Source organism: Cyprinodon tularosa, unplaced genomic scaffold, assembly GCF_016077235.1.
Source record: "Cyprinodon tularosa strain WSP-4 unplaced genomic scaffold, ASM1607723v1 ctg57, whole genome shotgun sequence".
Taxonomy (NCBI): domain Eukaryota; kingdom Metazoa; phylum Chordata; class Actinopteri; order Cyprinodontiformes; family Cyprinodontidae; genus Cyprinodon; species Cyprinodon tularosa.
Window position 1 is genome coordinate 236,126 of NW_024039307.1, and position 14,310 is coordinate 250,435.

At 39.9% G+C, this 14,310-nt stretch overlaps 1 protein-coding gene across 12 annotated transcripts in view; it reads right to left on the reverse strand.

Annotated features, from left to right (window-relative positions):
* Positions 1-14,310, reverse strand: part of casz1 (castor zinc finger 1) — a 248,408-nt gene that overhangs the window by 58,746 nt on the left and 175,352 nt on the right. For 3 of the 12 annotated variants that reach the window (XM_038305945.1, XM_038305944.1, XM_038305934.1), the window contains exon 1: positions 1,543-1,699. The exons of 8 other annotated variants lie outside the window; for them this stretch is intronic. In XM_038305945.1, the coding sequence (XP_038161873.1) occupies positions 1,543-1,621 (79 nt within the window). In that variant the 5' untranslated portion in view covers positions 1,622-1,699. Of the gene's footprint in view, positions 1-1,542; positions 1,700-14,310 lie in introns of those variants that run through there. One more of the 12 variants, XM_038305933.1, reaches the window with a different exon arrangement.

Sequence of the window (14,310 nt, forward strand, 5' to 3'; positions counted from 1 at the left end):
CAGTAATGTAGTTTGTTAATTCTTTTTGAGGGAAGGGACTTATGTTAGACACTTTTGGAAGGCCAGAAACAAAGGGAGGCTCATGGCAAGAGGAAAAGCTTAATGTTGCACAATGTGCACGTCCAAGTTTCACACAGACCCTCTCCAAACCCCTGCAGTAGTAATAACAATTATTACTTAAAAAGGCAATATTTTTACATTAACTTAAAAGGCTATATCTTTTTCTTCCCCTCAAGCCTGTGCAGCCTCACTTACCCTAAGTATCTTCATAAATCAGCGGTTACTGTTAACATGTACTCCACAATTCAGTCATCAATCTCCTACCAGGTCAGAGTGAAAACAGAGGGGGAAATGGCTGCTTAGTAAAATGTCTCTCTTGTGAATGCTGCTACCACCACCCACTACTCACAGACAGAAACACGCACACATACGCACAGAGCAGTAGCATATAGAACACATCAGTTAAATAATAAACACGCGCCCGGCACACGGCAACTGGTGCGATCCTATGGGACGCGGGAGCAGTTGCCAGATCGCCACGGCGATGCAAGCCAAATTCAATTGTCACTCTGCTGCTCCCATTTGTTCTCCAAACAAATAAACAGCGAAGCGGGGAGTTGGAGAGTCGGGCCAACTTCTGCCTCGACAAGAAATCTGAGGGCCCGAGCTGAAGGGCGCTCGCCTGCCTGAGACACAGACTCCAGCAGTGCTGCTTGGAAAACACTGTTTATGTTCACAGACAGTGTTTGTTTAAGTAAAGGAAGAAAATCAAACTGTACATAAGAAGGTTTATTTTTCTTCCCAAGAGGGTGGAAATGACACTTTAGAATTTTTTTTTTGTTCATTTTTATTAAACACTATTTACATAAGCATCCATTGATGGAGCAAATCATCACAAAACCAGAATAGAAACAGGCGGATAGATCTCAAATAACTTTGTAACTAAACGATAACAGCTTCAAAGTGATAGGAACTTTTATCACTTTTTCTTTAAAAATCACATTTTAGTAAATAAACCAAATAAAAAAACAACTTCTATGTGTTCTCTGTTATAAATAAAATGCTGGAGTTAAAATCTTTAATACGAAAAATTAAGAAACCAATTACAAAAACATTACAAATTCAAAATGTAGAAAAATTATAAATAAATTAACCTTTTCCTATTACAATTTATGTTTGCTTTTTCTCTTTGATAAAAGTAACAAGTGTATTGCTGGAGTGCAACAAGGCCTAACAGAGCAAGTCCAAGAGAAAAGTTTAAACCTAAGAGCTCTTAAAGTGTAAATCTTAGTATTTCTGAAAAATAACAAAAAAACAACAAAATCTTTTTCAGAAAGGCCAAATTACACCTGCTGCTCTCTAACTCTCACGTGCACTGACTCTGACACCACCCACCACATCACTACACATGCGTGCCAACTGCAAATAGTAGCAAACCAGTTCACCAGTACGTAACACCCAACTTGTGAGTGTGCATGTGTAACTATGGGGAGGGGTGAGGGGGGTGGGAGTAAGGTGTGTATGTGTTAGTGTGGGTCTTACCTGGCAGCAAAGCGCCCTCAGTGCTCTGTCTCACCTCTCCCTCCTGCCCTGGAAGAATTCTCTCCACAAAGCAAGGCATTTTCTCCACAACTGCTCTCTGCCAAGGCTCTGCTCCCTCTCTCCCCCTTCTCCCTCCCTCTCTTCTTCTCACTCCTTACCTCTTTCCCACTCTGTCCTCCTCTTCTCCCGTCTATCTCTCCTCCCTCCTTGCCCACCCCCTCTCCCTGTTCTCACAGATGTCGAGGCTGCGCGAGTTTACCCACATTACCAGTAGGGGTCCTTCATCGCCCTTCTCCACCCCACAACCTCATGAGAGAACAACGCACACACACACAGGCCACTTAACGGGTGCCCTCCTGTCACCGCTACAATGAGAACGCAGCGCAGAGCAGAGAGAGAGAGAGAGTGAGAGAGAGAGAGACAGGTGTGAAGTGGGTGGTGTGCAGCAGGGGCCGGCCCTCGGCCCTTTCCAGCCCTGCGCAGCCCCGAGAAGCTCCTGAAGAGCAGCAGTACAGTAGTGGATCATGCAAGCTTCCAAACACTCATGGGGATATGAACACACAGATTGACTTACAGCGGATCCCTCAGAGCCAGCAGCAGACGAGGAGAGACTGTGTGCGGGCACGCACACTTTCACTTGTTCTGCACACACACACAGACAAACTGCTGCTGTTTGACAGTGATAACATGTGCTCTGTGCCCCGTGTGAAAGTGTGTGTGCATGTGCATGCACAAATACACATACGTATTCAAGCAGATGCCTATCGTATTTCAGGCGTCCATTCTGTTTAGGGGTTTTTTTTTTGCTCTAAAAAAGAAAGCTGTGCTCACTGACACTGGCATGTTAGATTTGGAGGCTCTCAGTCAGTGTGCAGTGGGAAATTTCTAGTTTCTCTTCTACTTGTGGGGGTAATTTCACATTGCAATATCAATATTCAAGATGATTGGCTATGTGAAGAATGCAGTACCTCGACTTGCATTTAAAACTGCTTCAAATTTCCTTAGATGATATAAAAGAAAGTGTAATTAATATGAATATGAAAATCTAATTGTCTTAGCATCAGTCCACCTGTGATATTAAGGATACCTTAATTGATTAAGTAAAAAAAAAAGAGGTATATGGTTTGGCTGTATTTGGTAAAAATGTTTAAGGATCTCTCATCCCTACTGCTGAAGTGAGTTTTTTGTGTCAAGAAGAAAATGCATCCAATAATGGACTTTTTCTAATACCAAGTTTGCTATATCAGCATGCATTTCCATATAGTTTTGGTTGTTTTGACTTTGTTTAGGAACCTTTATCAAAGTACATCAGTTTTCAAACACAATTTCTCGATAGGAAATAAGGTTCTCTTTTTATTAAGGCACCATATTAAAATGGACGATGTATTCCGCGACCAAAATTAGATCTTTTATAAGTCAGCCAGAGTCAAACTGAAAGCTGCCATTTCCTATCATTAGAAGATTCTCAACCTGTCTCTTTCCAAATAAAAAGTTTTGTCTGCTAATCTACACAAGTTGAAAATTTTGGAGCCCTGTGAGATGACCAACAAATGAGTGAAAGCAGTAAAATGCAAAACTACATGGAACTTGATCCCACATTTTTATCAAATATTGCCCAACTTTTATGGTGCTTTAAAATGTGGGTAGATTACAGACTCCCACAGCATCAGAACAGTAATTATCAAGCGAAGCATGCATAAGGTCCTGTTTTTCCATTTATTGCTGCCTGAAACAGGATAAGGGTATCTGCACTCAAGGCGTAATATCCCGGACCTGCAGTTGGTATCATTTGAACAGAGGGTGGATCACCCATATTTGAGTCAAACAAAACCCTCTAATGACACAAAAATAGTAGCTGACAGCTTCAGCTCCCACGCCCAATCAGGCTGGCCTCCAAAATGTTGGCAAAGAGTAGTAAATAACAGGATTTGTTTTAATCCAGGACACGGATGTTGAATAAAAGCACTTAAAGTCATAATGAGCTAAACTTTGTTCTGAGAGTAACAAGTGGTGATTATCACTTTCTTACATCAGTTGCAAATCTCCCCTTACAGCAAAAAATGAAAAAAAAATTTTTTTTTGACTGATAAAGGAAACAAATGTTTTTACTGGAAATAAGAATGATGCACTGTGTTGATCGTGCTTAAATGCAACCCCTGTATTAAATGAAGGAAAGAGAAGTATCACAGGGAAATGTAAAACATACCTTAAATAGACTACAAATGAAGTCACATAACACCCACTCGTTCCCTCGCCACCCTGTGCTCTGTCTGTATTCAACGAAAAGCTTGTGTTTGACTATCTTTCTCGCTCTGGTTCATAGTTGCCTTTTTGCTTTTTAAACAGACACCTTGCATGTCTCCGGGCGAAAAAAGAGGTGCATTTAACCTTAAATGGCTCCTTTTGACAACTGATCTGTAAATACATGCCAAATCCGACTTCCCTCTCTCTTTTTTTTCCGCTACTTGACTTTCTCCCTTTCTGTCTCCTTTTTCTCTAGCCAGACACACACACACATACACACACTATGAAGGTCTTCCTATGACCCCCCCCCCCCCACACACACACACACACACACACATACGTACGTTTAACCCTGCATCCCCCTCCCTAACTTCCCCAACTCCATTCCCTCTCTGCCTCTATAAAAACACAAATATGCCATAACTCAGGCAGCGCTGCCACATCGCCTCCATCTTGCCCTGTGCCGGGGAGGGGGAGGCCTCTCAGGAAGGTCACCAACAAATGGTTTTCCGATTCACTGCCCCTGAAATAATTTTGTGTATTAAAACCTGAATCTGCACTTTCTGGCCTGAAAGCTTTTCTAATTATTCCAGTGTCCTTGGGACAGACACAGATCCTTCACACGCGGGGGGAAACAAGCTATAGAGCAGCCACTACAGCCACAAACACCCCCCCCCGACTTGCTCCACCCTCCTCACCCCTTAGCACCGGCTCCTCCCTCCCTCCCTTCCACCCTCTCTCTATCCCTCCATCTCCCCACCTCCTCTTTTCTCTGCTCTCTTCTCCTCTTTACAGCCCCCTCCACCCTCCCTCCCCAATCTGTTTTCAAAGCGTGTCTGTCCTTTATTAAATTGTTTTCTTTTCCACATTATCAGTTGCCATGGAGACCTCATCTCTCGGATTATTTGAATTTCATTATATCTATTGATTTGGGAGCATTTCATCTTTTTTATTGTTTTTCTGTCAATTTTCGAAACGAATAACCATCTAATTTGCGTCAGCGCTGATTACGTTCGTCCCTCAATAGAGGTCGGCAGCTGCGCCAGGGAAACAAATCAATGGAAAAACATCATAAAACTCGAAAGTACAATCAACCAGGATATGGGTGACATTCCGTGGTTGCTGAAACGAAGTCATCAAAAAATATATACTTTTTTATTTTTCCTCTGCGCCTCTCTGCGTGTATGTGTGTGTGGGGAGTGAGGAGGACACATATGTCTGGGTAGATATATTACTATATTTCAATTGATAATATACTATGGTAAATTTCCATACTGATAACAGCCCCTCCCTGTCTGACTAAAACAAAAATTGCTTACTGTATCTAAATAATTTATGTAATTTTAGCATTTCTATATAAATTTTTTAATAAGCTGCTCGGAGCAAAGTGGCCATTAACAAAACACACAGCTGTCCAATGGGCTAAGCCCAGCAGATCAATTGCAGTTTTTTATGACATGATAAAATGCTTTTAAAGCAATTTACACAAATATGGAAAAAATGACTTCATGGGCTTCATTTATTCATTAGGACGTGTATTAGTGAGAGAGAAGGGGAAAGAAAATCTTACAAAAAGCCAGACAGGAGAGATCGTCTCGGCCCTAACTGGAACGGACTTGCTGCCCTCTCCACAAGGACATAAAGTTTCATTACTGATGCACGCAGTCAAAGGCAATTTAGCAAACACAGTGTGCAAAAGAAAACATCAGCATATTGCAAGTGTTCTTGTATTAGGGCGAACCTTGCTTGTTGTTTTCCAATTTTTATTCTTTTTTTTATTGGGGAGCAAGCAGGTAGGGGGGTGATGGATCTTTTTTCCCCCCGCTCACCCTTACCAGTGTCACCCTGACCCAAAGCTAAGTGGAAGTAGCCAAGTAGACACAGTACAAGCATCCTGGGAAGCAAAAGGAAGCTTAAATGCTGGACGCCAAGGTCCTGCAAACTGAACTTCAGCTTTAGTAGCTCATTATGGGAAAAAGGAGCAACACGTACACACATATGTATAAGGCGTCTGGGTGGTTGAGTGTGGTGGGGGGGCATTTTAGAGGCTAATTTTATTTCAAAGCACCCTCTTTATGAGCTGCTCCTGCTAAAGGCTCTATGTTAGCAACACATGTCAACGTTTGGCAAAGCTTGTCCTGTTCAGGCCTTTAAAACAGTGGTGATAACAAATTAGCTTTTTTAATGTTTATTTCTGCAGATAGGGGCTTTCTAAGAAGCAAGAAAAAAAACCTAGATGTTTCAGAGTCACGATCCTTCTACTGATTGCACTGAGTGTCTAAGTTGTGCAAAACATGACCCTCCCCTCCCTCAGCCACGACAGAAACACGGGCGACTGGATAAACACTATTTTATGCACTGACTAGATGAATTGCCAGACAGTGATTACAGTCCTCCTCTCGCCCCGACAAAGCTTCATAGCGCAGGCACATTCTGACACCAAACCGCACCAGCATATGGTGTGGGTAACACTGCAGGTGTCCGACAAGTTCATCAGAGTCTCTCCTAGCAGGATAAATATAAATATTAGACCCTAAAAACATTGAAATGTGCTCTTCTGTCTTTTCTGATGTGGTCATAACTTGGAACTGATGAAGGACCTGTTGGTCAGTGTGCGGTCAAACGCTACTGTTGTGGGCTTTGTGCAAAAACTTTGGTGATTTTCTTTTTTGCTACCCTTGCAATTTGGAGTTCCCTCTCTCCAGCAAAATAGAAATAACAAGCTTACGACCCAAACTAAACATTCCCACACAGCTGCTTGCTGTAGAAGCTGACACCAACATGTCCAACGCAGACAACCCAGTCCTGAGGCGATGATTAAACTAAATGTCAAGAGCTCAGCAAATTGCAGAGGAAAACTCTTCATTTAAGTTCAGAAAATGAAAGAATGAAGAGAAACTCTACAGTACATCTTTATCTGAATTAAAACGATAGTGCAACTAAGCATCCAGCTAACAAGAGAAGCAATACGTAATTCTAAGCTTAAAAAGAAAAGATATGACAGCAACATATTTGGAAAGTCACATTACAATAATATGCTATAAAAATTTGTAATCAAAACACAATTATTCAGCTATGGTTTGACTTGTCCATATTTTGTGATTTTGTGATTCTCTGATTCTGAGGTCTTTGCGACCAACAGGAATTTAAAAGTGACTGTTATGCAATTTTTTTAACCAAAATCTTAAACATTAAGTGGTCTCTTTTAAAAGAGGAACATTCCTATAAGACTGATGCACATAAAAAAATTATTTCAGCATAAAATAGCAATTCAGGTACATTATTTTTAAGTCTTAAATCTGAATAAATATTCTAGACTTCAAACAAAAAAAAACAGTCATATAGGTTCCAGAGAAATCACAAAATGTTAAAAGGTTAATTAGTCAAACGACAGAAGAAAACTAAAAAGTAGCTGTCTAGTAGCATCACTATAAGCATATTTTAAGCAGGATATAAATCACTGATTCCTTGTCTGTCACCCTTTTACCATTTCTTTCTTCTACCAAGTAGTAAAAATGCTGGCTGTTAAAATTTTTTAAAGTGGCGCAGGCTTTTTCAGTGTTAAGCCAACTCTTCTTAAGTTGGCCTAAAAAAACTACTTCCTATGCTTCAAAATAAAGTAGTAAACTTGATACGACATTCTACTTCAATGAAAACCTTCATTTTATTTTAATGATGTCAAGTCTTCATGGTATAAAATCTCCTGTTCCACCCCTGCTCCTCAGTAATCCATTTGTCTGGACCCTGCCCCAAAAGTGGCGCAGTAAACCATGTTGTCAGTGTCCGAGCTCTAAAAAGCTCAATTACAGAAAACCTCGACTGAATAATTTAAAGAGCATAATTATTGACCTGTATCTGAATTCCTCTGAAAGGTACATTAAGATATAGAAAAGCACAGGAGGTGGAAGAAGAACAGAGGATAAGAGAGTATTTGTCTCCCCAGGCCTCCCTAATGCACTATCCTGCTGTACTCTAACTTCCTGTGGACCCCTAATGTGCCCACTGCTCAATGGCCTGATCAACACTGCAGTTAATGAGGCCCCTGTTTCTGAAATGAAGCCTCTATTTAAAATAACATAAAGAGGCACTATTCTCAATCTCAGACACATTTTTACTATTTTTTTTGAAAATCTGCCAGCCTGCAAATATTTAGGAGCAACAGTGAGCTGAACCAGAATTAACAAAGGTTAGGTAGAGGGTCAACCTCTGGCCAGCTGATAATCTATGAGGGAAGAGAATTTTTTGGAGATACTGAAATTATCCCTTTTTTTCTGAATTTATCAAACAGTGTTATTGAAGTGGGGCTGGATTTAGAATTTGTGCTACATGTGCATGTTTATGAATGTGTTTGCACATGTGCGTTCAGCAGGAAAGAAAGGGGGGGGTGAGTGCGGGCTTGGGAGGAGGTTCCAGCAAGATGAGAGCTTTTTAATTAAAGGAAAATATTTGTGTTTGTGTCATATCGCTGATGGAACCTGGAACAATTTAAAGAAGTCTGCTGCCTAAATGGCTTGCTCTTTAAAATGATTTGGGGTATTTTCTATCCTCTTAGCATACATGGATTTTTCAAATATCAATTATGCTCATGAACTTTTATAATGCAGAACTTTTCTTTTTTTGGGTGGGTAAAAATGCTCATTTCTTTTCTAGGCATTAAAAAAAAAACATTTTTATTTGTTGGAAGGTGCTGCTGTCTCTGCTGAATTCCTGCCTCAGAGAATAGAGGGCAGTGAAATAATTAGGAGACTTCTGCAACATCCTGAATGCCAAGGACAGGTGGATTAAAGTATTAAAACAATCGCATTTCAGTCTTGAAATAGTTCAGTGCACGACTCAGCACCATGCGCCTCTGTTCAAGTTCAGCTGCCAGCTCCATAACGACACAGGAGAGGGCTGGGGGGGAAAAAAAAAGCCCAATCCCATTAGCTACGTACATCTCAGCAGACCTGCTTTAAACGTGAGCAAATCTCACTGATGATTATCCCCCCAAAGCTCTCCAATGATAATACATAATCGAACGGTGCAGACGTTTTCAGCATAATCACGCCGTCAATTTGGGTTCCCCCCATTTGTGTCAGAATCTACTTTAACTGGGAACACCAGAGGACACATTAACCCCACGGCTTTCTTCAATTAGAGCCCAGAGTCACCTATATTAGGAGAATTATTTAAGAAATGGTTGCTATTTGCAATTTTATTCTATTTGGAGAGCAGACATTTACGAGGAAAGCAGAGTAACATTTGAGTAAGTGGATTCTTGACTAAAAATAACAGAGGTCAAAAGTGTGACTGACAATGCCTGAAATTATTGCTCTATAACATAAATAAAACAGAGATTATAACAGTTATACAGATTTTAACTAATCGAGAGTATTTAAATCTTCAAAAACTTTTTAATGAGCTTTCTAACATTACTTAAATTACATCTTATCAATGAAACAGATCCTTTGGAGATAGTAGATTATTTTCATGAACTAAGCGGCTCTTTAAACTGAAGCATGTCTCAGACGACAGCAGAAGAAAGATAAGAGAAAAGTCAAGGCATATTATCAGTTCTAAAAATCCACTTAGTTTTATTTATTTATTTATTTTTTATGAATAGCATTCACATAAAGAGCTCTTTTGCAAAAACAAAACAAAAAAAAACAAAAAAGACAACTGATAATAATTAAGGTGAGCTCTTAGTAGAAATCTAAGCCTCTTAGGCAAGCTTCAGCCATCTGTGGCTCCAATATGAGAGCTCTTAAAGGTTCTCCTTTTTTCTCCTTAAAGGAACAAGGAGGAAAAAATTTAGCGTGGTCTGCGAGTTTATATTACAAAGTCAACCTGCTCCCACAGCCCTGCCGTGTAGGTGGAATAAACCATTCCTGACATTAAAAAAACAAAACAAAACAGGAAGCAGAAAGAGCAGAAAGAGAGAGAGAGGGAGAAGCATATGCCCTTCATTCTCCCCACAGTGAAGACACTCTTAACCAGGTCTGACAGCTAACAGATCCTTTGCAATTGGGGTCAGTTAAAGGAAAAGTAGCTCAAGTTTTCTTGGGGCTTTGGCTTCATAGATGTTGAGGAAATGCTGCCCACTGCAGCATCAAAGGGGATTATAGGGACACAGCCATCTGCACCAGAATAAGCCTAAGCCCTTTTATGTTTCTGCATGTATGTCTGTGTGTGTTTGTGCAGCAACTGAAGACGGCGAGACAGAGACAGTGTACTTTAACTTAAAAGGGCAGTAGAGGGGGAGTGGGGTGGAGTGTGTACTGGGGTAACAGGTTATTTACACCGAGGCTAGGATGCATCAAAGGTTACCATCATACCTGTTAAATGTGAAAACTTTGAATCCAACATTTAACATGTCACAGCTTCCACTATACACTCAACAATTCTAAGTGTAATGAGACCGCTGCTAAATTTAAACAGCTCAAAATATTTTATTTTATAAAATTAAACCTCTTTTATGAAGTCTTATTCAGTATGTCTATTTATTTGTTAAAGAAAGTGTAAGTTTAGTACTTTAGCGTTGTCTGTGTCTATGTTTCATATTCTTATTCTAAAATTTGTAAAAAAGGAAGGGTTTATGTTTGCTACTAATGAAATCAAGTTAGCATCTACTTTATATCTTATAGTCTGAGCTAAATTAGACAGCCTTTTTAATTTTTGTTAAAAACAAGAATCTTCTAAATTTGATTACCTGAAGTTTATAGACTAGAACTGATCAAACATACAACAGAATACAACTAACCACTTGCAGTAACACTGCTGAAGTTGAAATCTGCCTTAAAACTTCAGCTTCAGTGCCAAACTAAAGGCCAAATCATAGTTTATTGGGAGTCTTAACTGCATTTTAGCACCACAAGTTCACGGTTTAAAAAGCTTTCAGTTATTAAACCCCTCAGAGAATACCATGACTGTCCACTAAATTAATATCTATGTATAAGTTCAGGGGTTCCCAAAAATGTCTGTGACCCCAAAAATATTAATTTAATTATGAATTTTACAATTTTATATTTTTTAATGTTTGAATCATGCATTCAATAAATAAATATTCCATCTGCTTACTTAATGGTACTTTTTTTTTATTTGGACCTCTATATACCTCAGGGATCACATCCCAATGATTGCGAAAACCATCTTAGGAACCCCCCACCACCTGATGTCTCCTGACTCCTCGGGGGATCCTGACTCCCAGTTTTGAAACCCCTGTATTAATGCAAGACAACAAGAAAAGTGTCTACAACAGTGATCCCCCGGGTATGTGCGGCCCTTTGGTAATGGGCCGCACATAAGGAAAAGTAACTTCACTTATTTCAGATGGATTTATTTTCCAAGTCTAAATGGCGTTTTATTGTGAAAATGTCCGGATTTTCTCCATTACATCCATCTTTGACTCACTCTTGACGTATCTCGCCCACGACACTGTAGTTCGCATGATGCCTCCTGGTGTAAATTCCCACCTTCTCGTTGCAGCAAAACAAGCTGCCACTGATTCCTTCTATTGGCAGTAGTTAGTACGCTTTTTCCATGCATTTTGTTTTTCTGGTGGCTTATTTTAAAGGCATGTTTAACACATCGACCATTGACCATTCACATTGAGTATGTGAAAAAACTGGTCTGTGGTGCAAAAAAGGAGGGGGCCACCCATCTACAATACCATGTTTGCAAGAGTAATTTAGTATCTAGCTAAAAAGGTATATTACTATTCTTCTGCTGCTAAGTTTTGTGTGTAAACAGTAACTAAATAATGCAAAGCTTCAAAAATGCAAGTTTCTTATCTGCAATAAAATAAAGGGCTATCTTGCAGTTTTTTCAACAACAGTATTGCCTCTGGTGGAAAAAAAAAAGACAGAGTCATCAAACCTAAACTGGATGGTTCCACGCTGAACAACGGTTTTGTATTTCAATAAAACATAGTTTGAATTTAATGAAGCCACTAAAATGGGAGAATTTGTAAATGTTTGTTGCCATTAAGACAACCTTCAAATTTGACAAGCTTGATAATCAGTTATATCAATCAACCAATCACAGCCTCTAAAAATGTTGCCTTAATTCTGCCTAAACACATAACCTAATGGAGCACAGTGTGCTTTTTGCCATTCAGGCATAGCATACAAGTTGTTTTTGTTGTGGCTTTATTGGGACATTGTTGAAACCTTTCCCCCCCTCCACATCTCTAATTAGTTCGGGGTCTTGTTTCTGGCCTCAGCCTGAGAGTGTTTTTTTTTTTTTGCTCAATAGTCTGCTACCTTTTAGCTGAGCCGCCCAGTGCTTGACCCGCTGCCGACGCTTATTTTCAGCACTCTAATTGTCGTTTAATCACACATAAACCTGTCATTTAAAGACCCCCTTTTTCTTCCAACGAAGGGGGGGACATTTGCATATGTTGTAAAACTAATTCCGATTGAAAGCTCCAGTGGCTGTGAAAGCAGGCGTTCTTTCTCTCTCTTCTACTTTCACACCTGCATAGACACAGTTAGGCACAAGAGGGTAAGACACCCAAACACACACACAGTCTACAGTATCTCACCTTAACAGACAAAAACACACATAGGCAAAACGTTCTACCTGATTCTCTTGATTGAGGTGGTTTTATCACATTTGTTAACAGTGTGTGGTGACACGTAACGTGTTAGAGTAGGGACAGCGACAAGAGTGATTTGAGGAGCACGTGCTCCTGCGAGCCAAAGCAAAGGTGACAGTGAACGTATAGTGTTGTAGAGGAGTCAATTAGAGTTAATAATGTATCACTCTTCCAAATGTTGCATTCATTTGTTCACACTTAGATAAAGCTACCACCAAATAGGGTGTACTGGGTGTGCTGAGCAGACTACGCTACATTTACATTATCGTCCTTATACATCGAGGAGCAATGTTCCGGTTGAGCGGTGGCAGCAGAGTGACGGGCCGTGGGGTGAGGGGAGGGGTGAGAATCATGCCTTTCAGGCCCCGGTATTGCCAGTCCTCAGGAGGTCCCCCCACTAATTATAGAGCCAGAGAAAGACAGCTCTTTGTTCTGCCTTTTATAAAGTTAATTGATAAAACAGAGCCAGGGTGGAGCCTTCTTATGTGGGGAAGGTGAGGGAAGAGCTGAAGCGCAGTGTGTACTGTATGTGTGTGTAGGGGTGATCTTATGGGCAGATAAAGGTGGGTGAGATTATTTTGGAGCTCAGCTCCTTTTTTAAACAGGACACCCTAATCCTGTTAGGTGCTGTTTTGCTTTCTGCGACTCTGGCACTCAAGGGAAGATTGTGTTGTAAGTGCTGCAAGTGTTGTCTGGTTGACTGTATCTTCAGGCAGCACTAAAGGCCAGAAAGGCAATGTTACAAATCCTGGCAAGCAATCACAACCTCTAAGAGGAAGTGGCATCTTACTGAAATTCTGAGGAACCTTAATATAAACCACACAGAACCACCTCAATATTGCATAACATTAGTTGTCTCCCTTTAGTACTGTTATTAGTCAGGGAGATAAATTAGTTAGATTAGATTACTTATGATCATAAGCAAAACAGTGCTTTCCTAAATCAGTTGTCACTTTTAAAATCCAAACACATTTCAACTCAGACATGAATTTTTATTTACCTATTTTGTACTGATGTCCCTTCAGTACAGAAATGGCGCCAAATGTGTACGTATAAATCTAGTGCAGCTCCTTCCATCATGAACTTTGACCAACTTGTGACACAAGTGTCCCCAAAGTGTGATCCTGCCACCACTATGTTTCGCTGTGTGAGTGGTGTGCTCAGGGTGCTGTGTTAGTTTTCCACCACACACAAAGTGGTTTGTATGTAGGTCAAAAAGTCTACATTTTAGTCTAAGGCCATTTTTGCTGCATACCCTAAGTTTCTTTAACAAATTCTGAATGGGAATCCCCATGGCTTTTGAGCAAATATGATTTCTGTCACTCTTTAGAAAAGAGCAGATTTGCATAGTGCTCAGCCATGAGTGTCAAAGTATTCTCCAACCTGTGTGTGGAATCTCTGCAGCTCCTCCAGAGCTACACTACGTCTCTTCTCTTTTTCTAATGTCAGCTCTTTTATCTACCGGTCAGTTTAGGTGAATGGTTAAGTTTGTAGTTGTGATAATTCTCCTTTTTAATTGATGGACTGTAAAGTGCTCTATAACTTTAGTACGTTTACATTGCTATAGGTTGGCTTTAAGTTAACCAATGGTTTGCAACATTTCCTAAACATTCCTCTTTATCTTTGTATTGTGTTTCTTTTACTATTGTGAAGCTTTTTGCTCACCTACGATCTCAAACATCTTTTTTTTTACTTTTATTTTTTTACTGAAAAAAATGAGTTCAACCATTTGCTTTGCATTACATTTTATTTAAGAGTCTCAGACAGTTTGAATACATCTACAAAATTGTATGTAGTGTTGTTCTTCAGCTTCCACATAAAATCCCATAAATAACTTCTCCAAGAAGTATAATTCCTTAACATACCTAATCTTTAAACATTAGTTTTTAACTAAATGATATTTAAAATAGGGGCTAACTTTGTTCCTTTTTTAACTGTTAGATCAATGA